The 23,981-nt window shown below is 39.8% G+C and overlaps 3 protein-coding genes across 3 annotated transcripts; all 3 read left to right on the top strand.

Moving 5' to 3' along the window:
- Positions 1–5,970: 5,970 nt before the first annotated feature.
- ccna1 (cyclin A1) lies at positions 5,971–8,069 on the top strand (the record flags this gene model as incomplete). The annotated part of the gene is made up of 8 exons (XM_079237848.1): positions 5,971–6,141; positions 6,262–6,481; positions 6,569–6,684; positions 6,839–7,065; positions 7,216–7,420; positions 7,552–7,665; positions 7,760–7,893; positions 8,018–8,069. Exons 1-8 carry the CDS (start codon positions 5,983–5,985, stop codon positions 8,067–8,069), a joined length of 1,227 nt encoding a protein of 408 aa, XP_079093974.1. The 5' UTR covers positions 5,971–5,982.
- Positions 8,070–8,726: 657 nt separating this feature from the next.
- sparta (spartin a) lies at positions 8,727–15,193 on the top strand. The gene is made up of 8 exons (XM_079235325.1): positions 8,727–8,777; positions 9,318–10,117; positions 11,661–11,855; positions 12,240–12,396; positions 12,670–12,864; positions 13,048–13,206; positions 13,426–13,516; positions 14,276–15,193. Exons 2-8 carry the CDS (start codon positions 9,344–9,346, stop codon positions 14,529–14,531), a joined length of 1,827 nt encoding a protein of 608 aa, XP_079091451.1. The 5' UTR covers positions 8,727–8,777; positions 9,318–9,343; the 3' UTR covers positions 14,532–15,193.
- A 193-nt stretch (positions 15,194–15,386) lies between these two features.
- On the top strand, positions 15,387–20,507 carry ccdc169 (coiled-coil domain containing 169; the record flags this gene model as incomplete). Its single annotated transcript, XM_079237847.1, is given in 9 exon segments — positions 15,387–15,463; positions 15,559–15,641; positions 16,230–16,340; positions 16,691–16,731; positions 18,616–18,714; positions 19,267–19,320; positions 19,802–19,878; positions 19,880–19,882; positions 20,318–20,507. Coding segments are annotated over 9 exon segments (735 nt in total).
- Between the last annotated feature and the right edge of the window lie 3,474 nt (positions 20,508–23,981).

Raw genomic sequence — 23,981 nt, 5'->3', positions numbered from 1 at the left:
TCCAGGAAGCAAACAAAGAGGATAGATTCACTGATAGATGAATGGTTGATTAGTTTGAACTTGTAATCACTGCTTGATGTCGGCTGTTGACGTTTGCCAAAATATTTTAAACTCTTTTGCTTTGCATATTACATTATTTTGCTGTTTTTACTTCACTGATGCCCCTGCAGCTAGTTGTCTCATGTTGCTTTAAGAGCCACTAAATGCTGCTAATTGGCCTTTAACCCAACATGACCCATCTTTGTAACAGTGTTCCGTTTAAGACGTGTTCTATGGGGCATTTGCCATGTTGTGTCCATACACACTACATAACAGATTGAGAAGGAGAGCAGAGTACAGAGATATCAACCTATCAACGTACATCCATCTCCCCATGAGAACAGACAGTTATTATAGTTTATTCGGCATGAGCTGACAGAAGAAGTTGCAATCAGCCAATTATCTAGATGATTCTGATCATGTTATGTTTTCTCCAAACCATTTACTAACGTGACTGGATATTACTCACACTCTCTTTGAGTAGTCATGTCACAGAGGATTGTTGGTAAAAATGACAGATAGTAAGACAATAAATAGATAATGATGATCAGTTGATCAGCTTCTATTCCTGGAAAAGGTTATGGGAACATGCCTGTTCAACATGGATAAACCTCAGCAGATTAGGTTGCGTATTCATCGCTTCATCCTGCAGGTTAGAGGCCCGTTTCATGTTTTCTAACTAATCTTTCTGTGCTCAGGGTGAGAGACATTCTCGGCTGTGAGCCCTCCCAGCAGTGCTAACGCCACTTGATGAGGGTGCTGCTGAGAGATGAGACCATCAGCTGGGAGGATTTTCCTGGATGGCACAGTATTTTAGAGGTGATGCTCAAACCCCCCAAACTCATCTGGGCCAAGCCTGTCACCAGCGAAACATCACGTTAATGAAATGGCAGCAGCCAAATGCTATCTGTCATCAGCCATCTGCATCTGCTCAGGGACTGAACGGAAATGAGGAAGAGGGATAAAGACAGAGGAAGGCAGAGAGACTTTGTCTCCCCCGAGCAGGTGCTATGTTTGTGTTTGTGTGTGTAAGTGTGAATGCATGCATGTGTGTGTGTGTGTGTGTGTATTTTCTCAGTTCCTCCTTTTAGCGCAGTGTGACCAGATATCGATTTCTTTCTTGAGAGGAGAAAATAGCCACAACAGACCACCTTATCTTTCATCTCTACTGGACCAAATAGGTGAGGCTGTTTCATCGGTTCTGTGTTCGAACAAAGTTCCAATGCATCTTCTCTGTCCGGGAGAAAATTACTCGCTGTACCATGTCTTGGCACTCGGGGCAACTGGTATTGATATTTGTTTCAGCTCCACAAACAGAAATTTTACCCAAGCGATACACTACATATGGTTGTGAAAATGTGCTGTAAACACCTGACGAACAGCAGCTGCTTTATGATCTCCTGTGCCGATAGCAGTTTATAATCTTGTAAATGTAATCTTGTTAAAAATAAATAAGTTGTTGAGTTTTGATTTGTTTGTGATTGTTTGCCCTGTACATACCAGAATTGATAACAGCTAATATTTTCTTGGGTGGTATACAACATATTTTTTTAATAATTTTAGCCCAAAACAAAAAGGATTTCTTTGAGTTATTGTGTTTTTTATTCTGCCCCCAAAATGATCCCGTTATTGATTTAAGATTTTGGTTTTGATGTTTTTTGAGATTGTACAGTTTAACACTTCTGCCTTCATGTCTATTTTGATATAGAATCATCAGGAAGTGTAATGCATTCACTTGAGGAATACAATATTTGCCCTGTTTTCCCAAATTAACAAGATGATTATCTCAGTATTTTTGAGAAAAGTTTCCAAGAAAATTGATATCTGCTCTATTTTTCTGAATTAATAAGAGATTGATTTATTGGAAGCAAATGTTTCTTACCTGTTTAGTTCATTCCAGCCCTGAGAAACCTGTGAAGAATGATGGGAGTGCAACTGAGGTGCAATAGCCTGATTGTCTCTGGAGTCACAGCAGCCTGAATGCCTTTCAGATGCCGCATCTTTTATCTGTGAAGCGTGCCATCTTGGTTCAACTGATCCTGGAGAGAGAACCGTTTCTCAGATTTACTGAGATAATAATCTTTTTAACTCAGAAAAACAGGGCAAATATCTTTTTCATAAGTGAATGCATTATGCTTCCGTAAAACCATACCTAACATACATATTGATACACTGTTGATTGAATTAGCAATACCATGAATTAAATTTTGCTAAATTGTAATAAAATATGTCATATGTGACATAATAACTGAAACATATGTTTTTATATGCTTTTGTGGTCTGCAATTTGGCAAAAAATGTTGGCACCTCTCATATAGCAAAGTGTTATTCCTGTCAGCCAACACTTTCTGTGAGTTACTTGTATTTCTGCTTGATAGCACACTCTTTGGGGATAAAATGTGCCTCCTAAGATAAGTGTATAGTGTTTGACCAGAATAGACTTCCTCAATGATGGATAGCAACACTCAGTCAACATATCTGGGTAAAGATAAAGATACAAATGAATCCCACTGACTTATATTAATAAAGTAAAAAATGTATTCTTTCATTTGATTAGAAGTGAAACACACTGTTATGGAGGGCAGACATGTGTGCAATGATAAATGCACACACACATACAACAGTGCAACATTTGTTAAGGAGCCTTCCATCAAATACAGCTGTCAGGAAAGTATAAGTGAAGGTTGGCTGAAGATTCAAGAAGCAGCCTTGTGACCAAAAGATTGCAAATTGGAATCCTTAATCCCCTGTTGCTCCACTGGAGCTGCTCAGCGGCAGCATGGAAACACGCTGGGTAATGCTCCTGGCTCCTTCCCAGCTTCCATACTTGACTCTATAGTTTACTCCCTGTAGTTCTTGCTGTGACTAAGATGTGATAATAATCATAATCATCGTCAACAACAACAATAATGTCAGGAAACTCTAAACATCCACTTGGTTTGCAGGCAATGCAAGGCACATACAGTATTTTTGAGTGATTTATAATCAGATGAATAGTTCACGATCCGCCCACGAGGAGTTTAAGTGAGCAAAGGTTATGTGGTAATTTGTCAAATTTGATTTAGCACGGCCACAATGTCATATAATCAGTTATATATGAATCTGAACTTGTTCCTGTTATTTGACTTATTTGGGTAGTAGGGGTGCCTTGTGATAGGACTCTGCATCTATATGGTTAGACAATCTGACAAGCCCTAACATAGTTATTTGACATAAAGATATGTCAAAAATCTGCTTGATTCACTGGAAATTAAAAACATCAGACCATTATTACTGAAGAGAAAACCTGCCATCTGATGGACAATGTAGAAATTACAGGCGCTTAGCAGCTACTGAAGCTTATAGACTTTTTTCTTTTCTCTTGTTGTCCAATATGTATTTTTATTGGCTTCAACTATTCTTTATATTTAACAGTTTTTAAGCAATTTAACTGGGTAAATTGTGTTTCCCCATGTACTATCTACAGAGGATATATCAGACCAGACTCAGAATCTCCACTCTAGTTGTGTTAATACTTTCAATATAACTCGACAACAACATATCACTGTGTTATCTACTGTAGATGTCAGTGTGTTATCTGCTGTGGATCTTGGTTTTATATCCTGTCACTGTGCTATCTGTGGTCCACCAATCTTTGGGACAGAGCATCATGGCCACTCCTCTGATGTGAAGGGCTGCAACCACAAAGCAACAACAAAGGCCACAGCAACACCAGTGACAAGTATAGTAAATAATGCAGTTATTTAGCCAGAAGCAGTATTGCTTTCATCCTTAAAACACATGTTTTGTGTGTGTGCATGTAAACAAACATGAACTGCAAGTACAAGGTGCCCGTTTAAATATGCATTCCGGACTTATGAGTACAAATCACAGTGAAATCTACGATAAACTGCATTAATAATGACATTAAGTACAAATGTGGGATAGGAATTTGGGAAAGGGAGGAAAACTGACTACACTTTTATGAAAGCTTGGTTTAAACGGTGTTTCTAGAGATGTGAGACATTTTGAAACATTTTGTTGTGAACCAGAGGAGATGTTAGGCGTTGGTAGCGCTGAGGTAAAATTAGCTCAGAAGCTTCACTTTCCCTGCCCCATCTTTCTGGTATAAGAATTTAAACAATATTTTCCCAGTCATTTAGGTAAACAGCTCTGCTTAATTCAACCCATGGGTTCTACTGTGATTTTCCTCTACTTCCTGTAGTGACAGGAACTACTGAGACTTGATGTTCCATCACCTGTCTCCACATGTTTATAAGCAACAGGCCACTGGCAGTAGACTCAGTACTGTCCCCATTGTTGTCATGCACACTAGGTCACTTAACCCGTCTACTCTCGGTCTTCCAAACTCAAGCCCATCTTGTCAGCACCTACTCAAAGTGGGACACTGCTCATCTTGTCCAGCGACTTATTAAGAGTCCACAGTTCAATAACATGGTAACAAAAACTCTCTTCAGATCAGTGTCTCTAGTCTAGGCAGATTCATAATCTAACTGTATCTACAGACAAAAAGAAAACAAATAACTGATTGTAAGACATACATATAGAAACGAATGTCAGTTAAAATATTCTCAGATAAGTATGTCATGCATTTCATTGCTTTACGTTGTCACTCTACTAGCTTTTTTGCTGAAACATCTCCAAGCAAAGTAAGATTTACAATGAATTTGAGTTATTCGGAGAACACTACTAAATAAGGTATCAGCTTCCTCAATGTTGAAGTCTACTTTTTTTGTTTTATCAAACAACCTCACTTTATCTTCAGGTAATCATGCAAAACATAGTCAAATAAAAAAAATCATGTTATTCTAAATAAAAAAAAGGAAATTACAGATGAATTAATCATGTGAGGTATTTCTGACGCACGACGTCGACCGTCAGCTGTTCGGGCACGTGATCGGCCCGAGAACGTTCAGAGCAAACAGCTGTTCCACGTCAGTTCACCCGGAAACCTCAAGGAAACGTCCCGACCCGCAGGACTGAGCTTTACACCGCCTGAACACCGCAAGAGGTCGCTGTCTGTCTACAAAGAAGCAACACACAAGACAGCCACCGTCCATGTCTCCGTTTTAGTGGAGCGCACCGGTTTTACGCGTCCATCTTCCCATTCTAACGTCAAACTGTTGAACTACGTTGGTCGGGGTCATGGTGAGTTTGCACTCAGATGAGAGGCCGATTGATGTGAAACATATAGGAGACTCATGCAATGCACTTCATTGGCAGCCCCGTGTCTTATCTCGCGTGTTTGTGATGGATGGGACGCTGAAACATTTGTGTAACCATGGTAATGATGTTTCATTCATGTTCCTTACATCTTCAGTAAAGAAGTGTGCACGCCGTTTCACACGCAGTGCACTTCAATGAATGCACACTTAGACTGCATTTGAATACATAAAGAGTGACTCATTTGGGTGTTCTCACTTTCTTTCCAATTGTGGGACCAATTACATTTTATGTTTTAATTGAGCAAACGTTTGTATGTCTTTTCTTTTTCTTTGGGACCAATCAATTAATACAAATTTAATCTAAAACTAATTTTCATAATTGATTATTTCAGTAATTTTGCAAGCTAAACACCACCTTAACAATATGACGAACACAACAACTTCATTGCTAACTACAGGTTGCACAAATCTGCACATTGCTTTTGGTAATATTTGTTTTGATTGTTTCATTTGATTAGTTCTTAGACTTAGGGGCTAGAAGAGCTACATCAATCCAGTATTTGCATGATCAAAAATAAAATTTTAAACACTCTGAAAAAAGTACACAATTTACTGTACCACTGTTTTTCTCTTGTTTACTATAATTGTAACTATCTTGCAGTCTCTTTCAGGGTCTCAATTCCATTTTCAGATGTATATTTAATTATTATTCTGTTGCTTTTTCTTTCTTGTATGCCATGGTGACCAGCTTTATCTTTCCTCATCTCCTTGTTTAAAGATGAACTTCAGCACAAACACCCGTTGCGGCAGTCACACTAGCAAAGAAAACCTTCCAGCTTTAAGCAAAACAGACGCTCCGCAGGTCCAGCGAGTCAAGCAGCGGAAAGTCCTCGGTGTGCTTTCAGAAAATGAGCAGCGTGGTCGATCACTCAGCCAGGTAAGTGAGAAAGGCACAGTGGAGAACATTACACTTTGTGATTTTCAATTCAATTCCCTTCACAGAACATTCATATTTGAACTTTATGTGGCAATCACGTGGATCAATTTGTCTCCACAGGGAAGCCAATTTTCCAAACACAGTTCAATCTCAGACAGCTCCCAGCTCGCCTTCCTTGGCTGTCACTCCACTTCCAACTTTGATGTGTATGTTGAGGAGGCTTGTGAAGTTGTTCTTGCGGCCTCCGGTCAAGAAGTGGTCTCAGACCACTCCTACCGAGATGCTGAAACTGCTGCGCTGCAACAGGAAGATTTGAGACTCCTGATGGAACTGAGTTCAAGTAAGTTTGGCAAATACAAAGACACCTAGCAAGACTTTTTTCTTGATCAGTCTTTATTATCTTTACCATTGCGGTTCATTCTCATAGGTTCATGCCAGGATGCTTCTCTACAATCTGTGCCAGATACATCCTTGATGTCCGAGGAGGTGCTTTGTGTTTCAGAGTATGCAGAGGACATTCACCTGCACTTGAGGGAGAGTGAAGTGCGAAATGATCTGAACTATGAGGACTAAATCTTTTTTTTCATATTACTGTGTATGGGCAGCATTAAATGCATTTATTTATTGCAGTTATGATGTTTTGCTCCTCTGTTCATTGCACATACCTCATGATAACTGTTTTTGTTCCTAATGCCAGATGAGGACCAGGCCAAAGCCAGGCTACTTAGAAAAACACCCGGAGATCACCAACGGCATGCGGGTCATCCTGGTGGACTGGCTGGTGGAAGTTGTCCAGGAATATAAGCTTCGTTCTGAAACTCTGCATCTGGCCGTCAACTATTTGGACCGCTTCCTCTCCTGCACAGCATGCGTGAAACGGGGCAAGCTGCAGCTGGTCGGCACAGCTGCATTGTTGATTGCTGCGTAAGTATATGTTTTGTGTTTTCTAAAGATTTCACGCGTTTCCAGACTGATTTGTTGAAACCTTTTTATGGCCGTGGTAAGGTTCACCTTATGGAGTTGTATTGACTCAGTGATAAATTGCAATTTACAACCTGATCTGTCACCTTGCAGAAAATATGAGGAGATCTTCCCTCCGGAGCTGAACGAGTTTGTGTACACCACAGACAACACCTACACTAAGAAGCAACTGGTCCGGATGGAGCATGTTTTCCTAAAAGTGCTGGCTTTCAAGATGGCCGCCCCCACCACAAACCAGTTCCTACGTCTTTTCATGTCGATCCACTCTGTCTGTCCATACACAGAGAACCTTGCCCTTGTGAGAAGAATCAATTACTCAAATGGCAGCCAGATTATGTAGAGTTGTGCCCACTGCCTTTGAAGTTACAGTTTCCCATGTCCCTCGATCATATTTTGATTTGGTGATGTGTGTTTTTTGTCTGCTTCTAGTATGTAGCAGAGTTAAGCCTGCTGGAAATTGATCCATTCCTACAGTACACCCCATCTATAGTGGCAGCTGGAGCCTACTGCCTAGCTACTTACACTGTAAACAAATCTCTCTGGGTAAGTTTTTCCAGACAATGACTTGAGATGAGAATTTATCAGGGAATTTGCCAAAACAGGACTTTTTAGGTTATTTTTTTTCTTCATATTTTAGCCTGATTCCTTACATGCCTTTACTGGCTATCCCACGGCTGAAATTGTGCCTTGCATGACTGACCTTCACAAGCTATACATGAGTGCAGAGAATCACCCACAACAGGCCATCAGGGAAAAATATAAAAGTTCCAAGTAAGGCATAGTTTATCGTTAAAAACTTTTGAGATATTTCATGTTTGCAGTTGGACTGGTTTGTTAAATGCACCCTGACAATTTTACATCTCTGAATGGATGTCTTTTATCTCTCCATTTACAGGTATTGTGGTGTTTCATTGATCACTGCACCTGCTGTTCTGCCTTTCCTTTGAATAACTGCCCCACCCTTCTTTGACGCTTCTGACAGAGTATAATTAGCGACACTCCTCTGGATTTGTTTTTCATCATAAATTCATTGTTTATGCACATACAATACATTATGTTTAATAAAACCTACTTCATGACTGAATCATTGTAATACTTCTAGGTGTTTATGCAAATGTGTTTTAAAGCTGGTAAATTATCTATTGGTATAGAATAGAAAACATTTCTATCAGCTTTGTTTTTAATATCATATACATTTCACTAAAATGAAAAGCAAGTAAAACAAATTACTACACGTAAAGGATTTTTTTTCCCAGATACATAATGTTTTTTGATTTTTTTGATTTCAAGTATTTTATTTAATTCTATTTATTTTGTGTTTATTACAAATTTGCCTCAGAGGGCTTTACAATCTGTACACATACGACATCTTCTGTTCCGGACCTCACATCCGTTCAGGAAAAACGGACTTGTAGTTATGTATTTTATTTTGAAAGTGTTGGCCGGAAGCCATTTGTGTCGCTCTGGAGGGTTTGACGTTTGTAGAACTCCTGGGAGGTGCGCTAGATTAACTCAGATTGAGGTGAACACATATTGATATATGCCGACATGTATGCCGACAAGTACAAAAGATAATTCTTTAACTGAAAGAGAGACTCCTTGAAACCACGTTTTTATTATTTCTTTCTTTTCCCCCCCGAATAATCAAGTTCAAGGTAAACCCGATTTAAGTTTATTAATATGTTTTTGTCAGACATGATGCCTGAAAAGGTATAGCGCGCATTTGTTGGTGATGCATTAGATTCTGAAATGACGGATCCATGCGTAAAATTTGCCATTTTAAATGTGAATCTGCTGTCAGATTACTGTTTTAATAAAGCTGCATGCAAATCTAGCCTTGTTGATCAGGTTAAACCCGTTACAACCCGTCACAGCCACAGAGGTATTTCTCACATTCCGTACCTGCTAGTGTTGGGAATCTATTCAAGTTGTGCTGCTGTTTCCCTGTTGCTTCACTTATTTACTTATTTTGTTTTTAATACCAACTGTCCTCCATCTATTTAACTGAAATATACATTACACAAAATTATTATACCTAAAAACAAACTCATCATTTAATATTAAAAGTATAATCATATCATTGTATATAAACCTGTCAGTTATCTACACATTTTTAACCTTGAAACTACAGTTCCAACGTTTGTCTTGAAATGGCACACTTGATTTGCGCTCAGCATCCATTCTTTCCTTTCTAGTTTCTGTATCCCGTCGACTCCTCAGTATGACTGAGCCTGCTGAGCTGCTGCTCATCAAGGACCAGTATAAATTGGCGTTTGATTCTCTGAGCCGTGGGCTGGATGCTGAAAAGGCCGGGAAAAGAGCAGAGGCCCTGGTGTTTTACAGGAAAGGTCGACATCACCTCGCCCAAGGACTGGAAGTTCCCACTGAGAGTCAGCTGGGAGCAGTCTGGGACAAGGCCAGGCTTCTTCAGCAGAGGATGAGGGACACACTGAGGACTGTCAACACCCACCTCTCTGATCTAGCGACCACTCAGCTGACAACAGGATGGCAGAGGGTCCGCCTTTTGATGAATCTTCCACCCAATCTGTACCCAGACCTGCCACCAGGCAGACCGCCTCCACCAGGCTCTCTGAATCATCTGTACCCCACTGTACCTGCTACCACCCAGAACACAACCCCAACAGTCCCTCCCAGGCCTCCTTCCCCTGCTGTGCGGCACGCAGCGTCTCTGGGAACTTTAGCAATGGCTAACTCAGGGGACCAGCCTCCAGCATACACACCACAGCCAACTATCGGCCACCGTAGTTTGTCTTACGGCCCTGCTGGAGCCGGCCTGAGACCAGGACAGCAGACTGGAGCAACAGCAGGAGGAGATGGAAACGAGCTGCTTTTCATCCCCTCTGGGGTGCAGATGTTTTTCGTGGCACCAAACGGACAGGTCAGCTCCCTGTCATATCCAGGTTATCTTCGGATCATCGCATTTGACACTCAGCACAAGGTTTCCACTGCTGGAAGACCCTCAAAATTTCTACATGTGAGTATTCAGTATGTTATAATAATATGTCATAAGTATCAGCATCCATATGGGTGTACATATGTCAGAAAAGCATTTTCCTTGGGTGTGTGTGTGTTAGAGGTGAGTATGGTATGTAATAACCCAGGTGAAACCACTTTATCACCATTAGACCAGTTTTAGAATTATGAGTCATTGTGTTGTTATACATTGTACAGAATGAGTACCGGTCACATAGAAATGTTCTGCTCATCAATAACAGTGTTGTCTGGGTGATGTTCGCTTTGAGTTTGTCAACACACGCACACGTTATGATAAAAAGCTTTAAAAGTCGATTTGGATTTAGCATTTGTTTTACTTTACCGCTAAAGAGAGATTTTCCTGACATGTAAGATGCGCATTGTGTATTCTAAAATATATTTGAGTTGCTTAACTTCCATCTGTTCTAGCATGCTGATAGAATACAATTATTGGAGGCATGGCAAAAAAGTGTCATATGACTTTTATCCATACATCTGGCTCTAATCTGCTCTGACCCTGCGTGTGTCCCATTCACGTGAAGCTTTTTGACAGCCTGCTACTTCTGTGTGATGATATTGAGTCCATAGCATTTAGCTATATACACTTAACACAGTGCATCTGTTGTTTTTTTTGTACATAGATGTATGCTATGACTTATAATGCCACTGTGATGTCCACATCAAATAAATAAAGTCAAGTCAAGTCAATTCATTAAGTAACAATAGTGTATTCTGGCACCTCTAGAAAGTGCGTATTATGCCGTGTTGTATACGCAGTGCCACACATGACTGTTTCCCACCCCTGGTTGGCTGCTCTCCCGTATTCTGGCCCTGCTTTGTTTCCCAGCAAGACAATGGTCCCATTAACAGATGACTCTGCGCTTCTGTTGTGTTGCTGTTTAGTGTCATGAGCCCTCACAGGGATCATTGTGTCAGGCGGCATACCAGTGATCGATGCAGCAGCAAGTCTGTATCTGTATGATGTCTGTGTGGATGACTGCCATAAATCCTGATGGGGTTAATGAAAAGTGTCTTTAAGAGGGCAAAACATTGGGTCAAAAAAAACACGGGAACACTGTACTTGCTAGGATATGACAATACATTTGTATGTGTGTTTGGGTTTTACAAGAAAGCACCTTTTACATAGGAAGTGAATTCGGAAAATAGCATTGAACATGACACTTTCAGTACATCTCATGAACTGGAGAAACAAATAAGGACTCAGAACAGAAGCCACCATATTCCTGCTTTTCTGTCTAGTTCTAGAGGTTTTTGGTAAGAATAGTGAAAATGAATTACATGTCAGTTTGAATTCAAACCAACTGCAATGGGTGGTCAGTCAGAGTGAATGCAACCTTCTTTGGTAATGGTGGTACATGGGCGATGGCCCAATGTAAAGATAAAAGCCCATTCACACACACTCATCACCTCTGCATTGGTTTATTCAAAATGAGTAAACATTCTGGTCACAGGGATCTTGGCCATGGATGATGACCTCCATCACTCCCAACCTCCTTATTTTTGTGTGGTTTTGTGTTTTCAAGGTGTGTGATTGGCTTTACCCGCTGACAGCAGCCACTCCAGTGCTGCTGGCTAACTCCGGGATCTTCATGTTCCCTGACACCTTGTCAGATACACCAGGGTCCTACGTGGGCATAGTGTTGTCCTCCGAACTGCCTGCTGTACATCGAGAGACATTTCGGGACCTCCTCTCACAGATAGCTGACCTCAGGGTCCAGGTCAGTCTTTACTGTCAGTATGGAGCAAATGTGAGGATGGATATGCATGTGGTCTATGCTTTGGAACAATATGTTTAGGCTTTTTTTTCTGTTTGAACAGAATGGGCGGTGTTGACATTTTTACAAAACAAGTTATTAAAATACTTTAAACGACTACACCTTCTTGTAGAATCCAGTTTCTCATAGTGCCACTGTTCTCTCTTGACACATCAGGAGGAACTAAATAGTTTTCATGTTGTGGTTAAAACATTTTTTAGTCAGCTGAGTCATGGCTTACAGGAATATACGTCACCTGTTTGGGTGTATGCACATTTTACCAGCATCTTACATTGTGTCCTTTCATGATAACTGATACGAAATATGACTTAATGGATCCCCTGGCAGGGTCCAGAGGGTGAAGGGTCAGAGGTCGTCAACCTGAGTGAGAAAGTTCCCCTTGGTCCCATGAAAGAGCATGAAGGCCTTACATTGCCAACAGGGGAGAAGGACAAACCACCACTTCCTGGATGGAGTGAGAAGATGGCGCAAGGAATCTTGACAGGTGTGTTTGTGTCAGCACTAATAAGGGAAACACAAATAAAGACAAAATATCAGTAGACGCACTCTATAAACAGTAGTTGCTCTCCTGTCGACAAAAATCACCACTAGAGGGCATTATTTACCATTGCAGCAATCTCTCCTGAACCAGATTGAGTGCTGCAAAGAACACTTTGTCCAACCACCTCGTCACCTGTATATAGTAGATATTTTAACAACACAATAAATTATATTGCCAATTTACATATAACACTCAACCATATATTTATGTCCGTAGGAGCTACACGGTTGAGTGTAGGGTTTGTAAAAGGAGCAGAGGCCACTGGTAGGGTCATTCATAAAGGAGCAGCCAAGATCCGGGACCACATCACGCCTGAAGAAACTCCTGCAGATGTCAGCCCCCGTGTCACCAAAGGTCTGCAGGCTGCTAAACAGGCCACTGGGGGTGCTGTTCGAGTCAGCCAGTTCTTAGGTAAGAACATAAACCAATTTAGGAAGGACTGTATTTGGCACAGTGATGATCAAAATACAAACTTCTTTTGGGTGATAAAATTACCTTTCACATGGATGAAGAAAACGCTTCAGTTTTTTTTAACTTTCATTCTATGCCCTAGTCTCCTGTGCTGTACATTGATATGTTTGTACATATTTACAGTAAATGGAGTGAGTACTGTGGCAGGACACATGGCAGACAAGATGGCTCCCCATATAAAGAAACAGGGCTCTAAGCTGGTCCCAGAGTCTATGAAGAACAAAGACGGCGGCCCTTCCAACTGGGATGGAGCCAAGTTTGTGGCAATCAGCAGTGTACAAGGTATGTACCAATGTAATGGAGATTTCAGGATCAAACATGAAGGTAAATCACATATATTCATGGTATTGCCTTACACTGTTGTCATATCATTAACTTGATGTAACAGAAAAAAAAATCACAAATATTGTTTTGGCAAACAAAATATGTTGGCATTTGAAATATTTCCTGAAAGATGGGTGATCCCAATCTTTTTACATTTTTTATTTACACCCAAACCAGGTTTCTCCACTGTTTGGTCTAGTCTGGAGACCGGAGCAAAGCTAGTTGGCAAAAGTGTGACAGCAGAGACTGTCACGACGGTGACATACAAGTAAGTTCTGACATTTCCCATTTCCACTTTTTTATTTATTTAATAGAAATGTTCGGATCAATCAATTATTGTAGATCTTGTTTCCAGCCCTATTCTGAATCTATTTGGTTTCTTCGAACAACAATAGAACACTGGATCAGAAACCAGCCTCCTGTGTTGCTTTCTTCTTGGTACGTTGGGAAACTGATCTGCTTTCACACCTATTTTCTTTTCAGATTTAAGGGCTTAGAAAATCTAATAAAAATGTCCAGGAACAAATGACTGCATGGGGAAGTAAAGGCAAAGACTAGTGAACTAACAACTGATCAACTCTTTCATGTACTGTACACTCTTTCATTATCAGCTAACACATAATTGTTTTTTTGTTTAATCAAACTAACGTTATTTGAATCATGTATATCTAGACATAAACTATGTGTTTTGGGTTATTTTTTGACTAGATGTAGTTTAAAGCTTCTGTCCTGTTTGTGTCTTTTCTGGGTCTTCTAACTGCAGCTACATGTCTGCTTGTGTTGGGTGGTGATGCTTTTGCTGTTTATACTTTCTGTGGCCCCTCTTCCTGGTTTGTTACTAATAAAACTACTACAAAGTAAAATATGACTATTTTTTTCTTTGCATTTGGTGTGTTGATGTGAATAACAGCAGTACCAGTACCACATATGACATTGCTTCAGCATTCAAATTATGTTCCTACCCTCATTTATTTTTATTTACACCAAACCACTCTTCCCTTACTCCACCATATTACTCGTGATGAAGGTACGGTAACGATACAGGCGAAGCTACAGACACTGCTCTCAAGTCAGTGATCAATATTGGTGTGGCTGCATACAACATTGACAACCTGTTCAAAATAGCCATCCTGAAGGCTGCAGGAAAGAAGACAGACAAGGCCATGGCCACCACGCCGAAGGGACAGCTAGCACAAACTGAGGAAAAGGAGGCACAGAAACGTGAACATCAACCAGAGACAAATGGGAAAGAAAAGCAGAAGAAAGAGGAGACGAAGAAGTAATAAAAGGATTCCTGTGGGAATCCTTTTATGCTTTGCTTGAAGTGTTCTGTCAGATGGATGGATCAACTCCTCCTTATATTTGAATGTAAAAACAATAAGGAAAATATTGGAATAAGCAAATAAAATGCAAATTTACTTCACAAGTATTACAGTTATGTGTATATAGTTAGGTGTTGGTTGCATTGTTTTGTGTTACATGCATTCTTTTTTGTGGTAGTATTTTAGGTGATCATTATGTATTTATTTGTATTTATTTTGTGTAGGATTTACAGTCTATATGGCAAAATAATCTGTAAAGTTTACCAGTAAACAGTAGACTTACATATTGACCACTTGTATGATCTGTATGAAAGTGCAATAATAATGTTAAGCAAAGCACACAAATGTTGTACATGAATATATAAACTGCACATTTTAACCATGGTAAGCACAGATTCATTTTTATATTGGATGTTTCTCAAAATATGTTCATACAGATAAACAAAAACAAACACAAAAGCAACTCTCTTACACACCTGCTGTTGTTTTTTCAGTTAAAATAAGATACTCTGCAAAATATATAAACTCACATGTATAGCGTTAGGTCATTCATGCTAACTGTTTAATTAAGAGTATACAGAGGAAGTAAATGTCTAATTAAGCGAAATGAATAAAAAATATCACTGTGACGAATATGTAATTTACGAGGTATTTATTCGGATATATATTAGTGTCCTACTATCATTATAAACCGAAAATGTTTTTTATTGATCTGCGCCATTATGTCCGAGGCCACCTGAAGAAACCGGAAACGTTGGTCTCCATGGAAACTGCGAGTCACACACTTTTTTCGGCTGACGTAAGTTTTTCATAAACATGAGCGGAGATAGCGACTACAGCAAATACGATGTGGCGCACCTGCAAGCAGAACTTGGGCAAGAGAGGGAAATTAAGTAAGTTTTTTTGAAGGTAAATGTATTAGTGTTACTTATAAAGTTATCAAGGAGATTACATGTTTATTTTCCATCGTCTTGGTTCTTGAACACAGAGACATGCTCGAAGAGTCAGTGTCAGATCTGCGCAGTACCATGTGTGAACTACAAGAAAGGCTGCACAGTGTGGACGGGGAAGGTTAGTAACCTTTAAGTTAGCTGTATGTGTAACGGATCCCCGTATATGACGTGGCGTGAAACTTATTGCTTGTGAAATTACTCCTTTATTGTTCTTCCTTTGGGTCAAAATACATCCATTGAACTCGTACTACCACCGCCGTAAGAGCATTAGCCTCATACGGGTCCATTAAACTATTACACTTTGTTACGGCGCATCTGTCCGTGACAAGATAGCCGTACCGTCAAGTTAACGTTCAAACATAAAACAAATCTGCGCTTCCTTTTACCTTTTCTAAATAAAAGTCAGATTTATCTATTTAAGATAAAGTAGCATAACGTCACTCTTCAAACAATACAATGCAATCTAGGCATACGTCAAGAACCAATAAGACAAATGCAAAGCAGGCAACCAACACAAAACAATAAGCCTTCCATGGGGTTATTTACAGTGTGTTTTCTTTAAATATTATGCTAGTTGTATCTCACGTTCACCCACAGTGGCAAGATGTCACCCAACAACCCACAGGTTTCTATCAGCCCAGTCCTGTAATGGGTCCTGTCCCAAATGTGACGGTGTGACAGTTTTCTCTGCTTTACTCTGTCACAGGAAACGAGTGGAAGACAAGGTATGAGACACAGATTGAGCTAAACGGACAGCTGGACAGACAGGTGTCACTCATTCATGAGAGACTGGAGCACCTACGAGGACACCCAATGGGTGAGTTCACAGGCTAGTGCCAAGGGGTTTATGATGAAAGTATATTTGTATTTATTTAAATATGTACACATACAATCCAGCTTTTCACTACAGCTAAATACCTTTACTTTCTCGACACCAAGAGCAGTGTCATTGCAATACATCCACAGTAATTATTTTAAATACTAAAACCACTTTTGGGGCAAGATCTACACATGAAGCAGCTCAGTGCTCACGCTGGTTCCTCCTCTCTCTCAATCTTCCAACTGTAGCATATAAAAACAACAATGATCACTGTGATATATTCTCCCCTCTCAAGCAATTAAAGCATGCCCAAACAATGCTCACACACACTCTTGTTTTTCACACAGATCGACTGGCCTCCATCCGAACCTATGATGACATGCCAGTAGTGAGTCCCAACATGTTCGTTTTCTATTGAGCTTTTTCCATTTCTGTGTTGTTATATTGGTGTTATCAGTTATCATTTTCCAAATGCAAACCCTCAGATGTATACTATTTTTTGTTATATCTCATAGGTGCTATATTTTTTTTAATGTGCGTTTCTTACAATAGTTTATTCTTGTTGGTATCCCAGTCGGTAGTCTGTTAAATATGTTGGTTGAATGAGAGTTAACAAACAGACGACCTACAGAAAGTGGGAAAAGTGTTGAAGATAGAAGCACATCACCACCAGAGAGAGCCAGAGACACAGAATGAGGGAGAAGACAGGAAGGACAGACAGGATTGTAACGCCAGCTGCTCTCCATCCTCCCGTTAATGCAAACTGAATCAACCCCAGTTTAATCACAGCACTGTAATCACAGGATTACAAACCATGGGAGAGTAATGCATACTAATTTCAACGCTTTAACACACATGAATGCACAACACACACTAAAAGGTTGTACTAAACAGTCTGAATATGGATCTGTGTGCCTTTAGGCAGAAATAACAGATGCTCATTATTGTATCCAAGGAGTGACTCTCACACTGTGGACTGAAGATCCTTAGACAAATTAAACTAGCAGTAAATTAAACTGAGTATCTGAAAAAGTATTTATTTAATGATAATGTATTTACTCTATTTGTCTGATAGCTTTAATTACTAGTTACTTTTCAGATTACAATTTTTCAAACACTTCCTGTCCAGTAAAAACTATATGTCCCTAAGATTGGTGATTTTGAATTGAAGTGTTTCTTAAATTTTGGATTTAGAAAATTCTCCTAATTCTTAAACTAATTAAACTATTGAAACCTCCGTTTGATCCACTGAAAAATGCCCGGTCATGAAACTGAAAACAAGGCTGTGACAGCGACGCTACAAACACAGGATGATCTTTGAGAATATGATTCATTGCACTAAATTATACGACCAAACAGTATAACGGAGTTAAAATTAGCACAATAGCACTATCCTATGTGATAGTAAAACACTGACAGGTAACACATAAGTATAATAAGTACTTTTCATTTCGATACTTTAAAACTTTGCTAATAAGGCTTCCATACATTTTTAATGCAGGACCTTTACTGGTAGTATTTTTGATGTGGTATTTTACTTGAAGAGCAACTTGCAGGTTAAATACCCCAGTTAGGAAAATTATGTAAAAACTAGAAACATAACATTAAAACATTGACATAATTATATTGAACTACTATTACAGTAACATCTGGAGTTGTTTCCTGTCAGGAATTTTTATTTTGGCCAAGCTACGTACGAGCAATGACAAATATTGATCTTGATGCTAATTTAGTCACCTAAAAGGTGATGGACCACAGTCTTATAATTATGAGCCTGCATGTGTCTAAGAGAACAGGAACAGATAAGGATCAGGAGAAACAATGGATACCATACATTATTTTAATCCTTCTTCCACCCCTGGCTGTAACATTTCATTATTAATCAAATACAGTGTATTTGGCTGATCGATGATTTGACACATGTATAATGCTCCATCTTTAATCACACTGCTTCCAGCGGTATTCATTAAAGCTGACAACATCTGCTTATTGTTCCAAACTCAGCTATATCAAGTCTCATTGCTCTACTCTCTACCAAAAATCGCTTCTAGCCTTATGTCTCAGCTCTATCTGTTATGTGTTTATTTGGTTATTGAACAATGCCTAATCCATTTTGTGCTAATTTTTTCTGCATTAAGTGTTTTCTTACCGTTTAATCCTCGTAGATATCACCATTTCACTATATTGATTTGTATTTAGACATCAGCAGTGCAACACCTTTTATACTTCTTTGTTATGATTGTTGCTGATTGATGGAAACACTTTGCCACAGGAAACACTGAGACAGCGTCTGAAGCTCCTGACGGAGGAGAAGTCTGACCTCCAGAGTCAGCTGATGGACTGTCATAGCAGAATCGAACAGGAGGGAAAGGTGTGGACCTCAGCTGTTCCACTGCACAGTTAGAGGGATTTTGTGTTTAGTATTGTTGAAGATCATAATGTGTCTGCTGGTCCAATTTTATCATTTCTCAGACAAGCAGCTTAAATTATATTCAGGTATTACATATTTCCAAAACAAATCACCATCATTAGCAAAGGATTGAAAACGATTTGGCTGAAATGTTTTGCATTCTTTCTTTTTAACAACCATTGATGCAAAATCAAACACTAACCTTTGTCCTGCTACGACTAGGCTGGTATGCTCTTAGTTTGGCGCCTCTGTTCTTTGTTTATTGTTCTGCTCAACAAACAGAAAGATATTAGTTGAATACAAGTCTAACAAGCACCATGTGCAGCCAGTAATCCATGTTCTAATCTGTTGCTCATTAACACTGAAGACCTCCTGAAATAATACACACAGGCAGCAAACGCATAACAAGCACAGCTCTCTGAGCGGTCAGATTATTACTGACAGTTAGAACAAGTGTTGTCCGTGAATGGAGGAATGTGACAATAAGGCCCTCTGTTTTTTTTCCAATATCAGGCATTTCATAAAACCAATGATGAGAGGCGGGCATATCTTTCAGAAATTGCAAAGGTAAGCGTTCTCTTTCATCCATGTCAAAAGTACTGTGAGCAAGTTGCTCTCAAACCAAACCTATAGTGACTGCTAATTAAATATATGCCCCACTGAAGAATAGCTGTCATGGTTTTGTACCAAAGGATAATTCAGTGCAGGCTGGTGTGTCCTAGCTTTTCTGTTTCAGGCCTAGTTATGTTTCTCATTCATTCTCCAGCGCTGCTCTCTCTTGTTATATATTAGGTGAGTGTCTGTTCAAACCAAAACAGTGAGTCAAGGACTTTCTGTCTCATGCTGCAACAAAACTGCTTCCTACAGGGCTGAAAGGAACGCAGCTGCAAGGAAACTACTTTTCTCCCTCAATATTTTGGCAACAAAACTTGTGACAGCATTTGATAGCTGCTGTAAACACAAACGCACACATGCATCTGCTTACATCTAAAAGCAATATTTGTCTGGAGTGCACATGTCATTACTCATGAATTGTGCTCTGACACAGCTGTCCTCCACCCTTGAAGCCCAAAGAAGACAGTACTCCACCCAGCCACAGAGGCCACCAGAGAGCAAACAGAGGAGGTCAGTGAGAGCACACTTCCAAGTGATGGATTCAATAATATGAACTGTGAACAAACTCAAAAATGACTGTGGAGTCTAAAAGAACAGCAGGGCCTTCACATGGGTAACAACATTTTTGTCAATTTGATACCAGTTTTATTTTATTTTAAATTTGAACTTGATTTATTTATAAGGAACCATGTACAACATTATATATAAAAGTAAATGCTGTTATTTGATTTATTTTAGTCTTAGAGTTACAATAGGGCTAATGTTAATCTGCAGTCCATTGGCAGATCACAATAAACTAGATGCACAAAGTTAGATGTATCTTTTAATTGTTGCAAGATTTGAATTGAGAAATGTTGTGTTATTGTATCTCTCTGAAGCACATTAATAGGACACATTTTGTATCTGTTACATGTTTCTGCTTAACTAACTACATTTTCTAATTGCATAGAGGGAGGCAGACCAGCAGGAAGGCAGAGGCTGATTCTAAGAACGGAAAAGAAAGAGAAGAAAATGGAGGAGGAGTGTGTGTGAAAGAAGGAGGAGGTGGTGGAGCAACAGCAGGGAGAAGAGAAGAATACAATACCCAGAGAGAACGCAGGTTACCCACACTAAAGTACTACCTTAAACACGATCCTTAACCCAAACCTGGTGTTATAGTCCTTTTTAAAAGAAGAGGTTATCTGACTTTGTTTACATTTCTCAAAAGAGGAAGGTTATCTATATGCGCTGCTGTCAGAGCTGTTTTATTCATTAATTTTCAATTGATGGCAAATACCGTGGTATAAAATGTTACATTTATAAATCTGGCATTATTATTATTTCCTTTCCATTTTTTTTGGCAAAAAGAGTATTTAGGAGGAATATTACAGGCTCTGAGGGCAGCGAGGTCATCTCATAACGTGCCAAAAGCCTGCCGAATCGAAATTTCTTGTGTCACTACATTTCATTTTTCAAAAACACCTCCTACGACTTGTATTACGTAAGCAACACCACATCCACTCTCTCCCAATGTAGTTCATCCACAGAGCAACCAGTCACCCCCGTCCCACCCACTGACCGCCTTTACAAATGAAGGTGTAGGAAAACCATCCATATGAGCTGCAGGAGTGAATAGGAAAATTGCCAGAAGCTGTTTTCATTTGTTTTTGTGAAGAGGTGTGGAGGCTTGACCGCCTTAAAACTGAACTGAAATAATATCTTATACCAAAGAAAATGGTCTCATTGACTAATACAGCAATAACACATTTTCTTGTTCGTTGATTGGTATTTAAGTGCAATGGCATCATAATAATTGGCTTACAGATTGTGGCCTAAATTTGTGGTTTGAGAATAATAAGTCCCAGGTGAATTATGCATGACCTACTCTACGACTACTGTATAGGCCCAAGCCGGCATGGCAGTGAGTTGTAGTGACAAGGGGACTGGCCTTTAGGGCAAAGATCAAGCCCCGATGTCAACAAACATCAGACCAGCTGAACTGTCCTGAAGCGTGACACTAAATGCTCAACCACCTTCAACTTGCTGAGGAGAAAATATTCGTACATGGATACAAATACATTTGATATCTTTAGTGTCAACTTTGAGTTTGAAAGTCTGTGAAAAGTCTTTCCTAAAGTGAACATCAGACAGACGTTTTATGATTGATACCTTTAAGTTCTACATTTGGAAGTGACACAGTCATTTACTAATGTATCTGTATCTTTATTCAATAAACCAACTTTAAGAAGTATCAGCTGATGACATCACCAACCCAAATCCTAACACTTAAATTTTCAGCCCCAATAGACATTTGTTTGTGTTTGCTGATAGTGACTTAACTGTCTAGAGTCATTGGAACTGCACCGTGTTATTTCTGTTTTTGGGTGTACTTTCCCTTTATAGGTCCTCTCATATTTCTGATAGAGTTGGCTGACTCGGTGTGTAATCCATTCAGTGACAGGTTGTTTGTCTAAGATTAATGACTTCATTTAAAGATGGCTGGTTCATGTTGCCCTCTGAAAGAAGGAGCACATTTGCAGCGCACGGCTCTCTACCTCTTTCTCCCCAGTCTCCTCTTTTTCTCTCTGTTTCATGCAGAAGCTCGTTTTAGTACAACTCACTGCGTCCGGCCCATGAATCACACTGCCACAGAGTAACCACCTAGAAGCCTCCAGCCGACAGGTGAAACACGGTGACAAATCACTACAGTATCTGTCAAAACACCACAACTCACACTGCTGCCCATGCTCTCTAGCTGCTACTCACCATGCTGGAAACAAATTAGTGTCGGCCTACGTGCAATGTGTGTGTATAAGAGATTAATTTGCAAGTGTGCAGTCATGTGCATGCGCATGAGCTAAATATGCACGTGAATTGTCTTGGTTTTGACTCTACCTTAGAACCTATATGATGCGTCAAAGTGACAGACTTTGTTTTGTAGCATAAAGATGCAGTGATTAATAAGTGGATGGATAGAGTATTTTTTGTACAGTAGCATCTGTCAACCGTCTGGGTGGGTGGGTTTTTACATTTCTCTCTTGCGCTATGAAATTAAGACAGATTTAATTTTTGGAATTATTCCAGATGAGGCACTATATACATCCTCAGTCCATCTGTCCACATTTTGCAAATTATGATGTATTTGGAATAGAAATGAGACTGTGGTCCTATTAAGTAAAGACACATTATTCCATGTGTGCTCTGTTTCCCCAGGATTCATATAGGCAGGAACACCGATCAGCTCTTAGTTTAGTGTTTCTTTTTCTTTCTGTCAATGTCTCATATTCTAATGCATTCAAGTGCATGTAAAACAAGCAGGTCTGTGCATGGAAGCAGTCATAAAAGATGCAATAACATACTGTATTTTATCAATAAAATGTCAGTTATATTCATGTGTTCTGGATTAGTTGAACTGGATAGTATCATGACATTTGACCTTCTAACACAAGCATCAAACCAATGCCACTGACATTACATACATACAAAGAAAGGGAGCATCTTATACAGCTGTGATATGTTTGACACATAAAGCAGTGTCTTCCACCTATTAAACCTATTTAAATACAATGATAAGAACAATATTTTAAGAGACTGGGGCTGCAACTTTCACCACCACTGGCACAGATCAATGCCGGGTAACACACACACACGCAGGCATGCACACACACACGCTCATTGAACACACGCACACATGCACATACAGTATAGTTCATCAGGGAGTGGTGATGGAACATAATTGGGTGGTCTCTGGAGTACAGGATGTAGGTCAGTGATCTTTACCACTTCCATTGCTCTGAGAGCATTTCCTGCCATCACATACAAACTAACTTTAAAGGTAGGAAGAAACAAGCGTATGAAAATGAGACAACACCATCTTCTCCAGCCCTCATCTCCCATTCTGCATGTCATGTATGGAGTCCTGTTTAACTCAACTTGGTATGTTGAAACCTTTGAGGCATGTAATCCATATAGAGTCTTTTATACACTAGATGAATAAATAGGATTGGGTAAAAATCCTTCTTGTGCATTTGGATCACTCTGAAAGCTGCTCAGCATAGTTTGAATTAAACGGTTTAGGTTTTAGCTGCCTTGAGACCCTTAGTGTATACATTGTAGTAAGTGTGTTACATAACTTCTCACGTGCAAATGTGGGTTACACATAACGCTGCTCTGTGCTTAAAGTCTCATGGTTTTGATGAGATGTGATTGGGCTTCACCTCCACCAGAATAGTTAAACATGCACTTAGCATATATGTGAAATTACATACAAAAAAATGTAGGTATGACAATTACAAAAAAATGAATCATCATAAAAGAGGGAGGTTCGACTGGGGGTGGTAGCAGGACCAGCAGCATCCCCAGCACGAGTGGGACGCGTGGGTCTGCATCCTAATGAGAGGTGGGGGCGCTGAATGGAAATCACGACAGAATGACGTGCAAGAGGAGAAGAGAGGAGGTGGGTGCAAAAAAGAATGGGAGGGAAAGCAGTTGCTACCTAGTTCATTTCCAGTCCAGCCTCTGCTTCTGGCTCTCCACGCACAAACATAAACACACACACTGGTGTTTGGTGGTGGGGCACGTCAACCGAACAACAAAGGGACGCACAGGGGGGCTCTCCGCAGCCAGGATAGGAC

This window comes from Taurulus bubalis (assembly GCF_910589615.1).
Source record: "Taurulus bubalis genome assembly, chromosome: 2".
NCBI classification, from domain to species: domain Eukaryota; kingdom Metazoa; phylum Chordata; class Actinopteri; order Perciformes; family Cottidae; genus Taurulus; species Taurulus bubalis.
This window is presented reverse-complemented; position numbering and strand designations above follow the sequence as displayed.

Coding starts and splice junctions, on each gene's coding strand:
- sparta (XM_079235325.1), top strand. CDS start 9,344: ATGACTGAGCCTGCTGAGCTGCTGCTCATCAAGGACCAGTATAAATTG. Junction 11,856..12,239: donor TAGCTGACCTCAGGGTCCAG/GTCAGTCTTTAC, acceptor ATCCCCTGGCAG/GGTCCAGAGGGTGAAGGGTC. Junction 12,397..12,669: donor GGCGCAAGGAATCTTGACAG/GTGTGTTTGTGT, acceptor TTATGTCCGTAG/GAGCTACACGGTTGAGTGTA.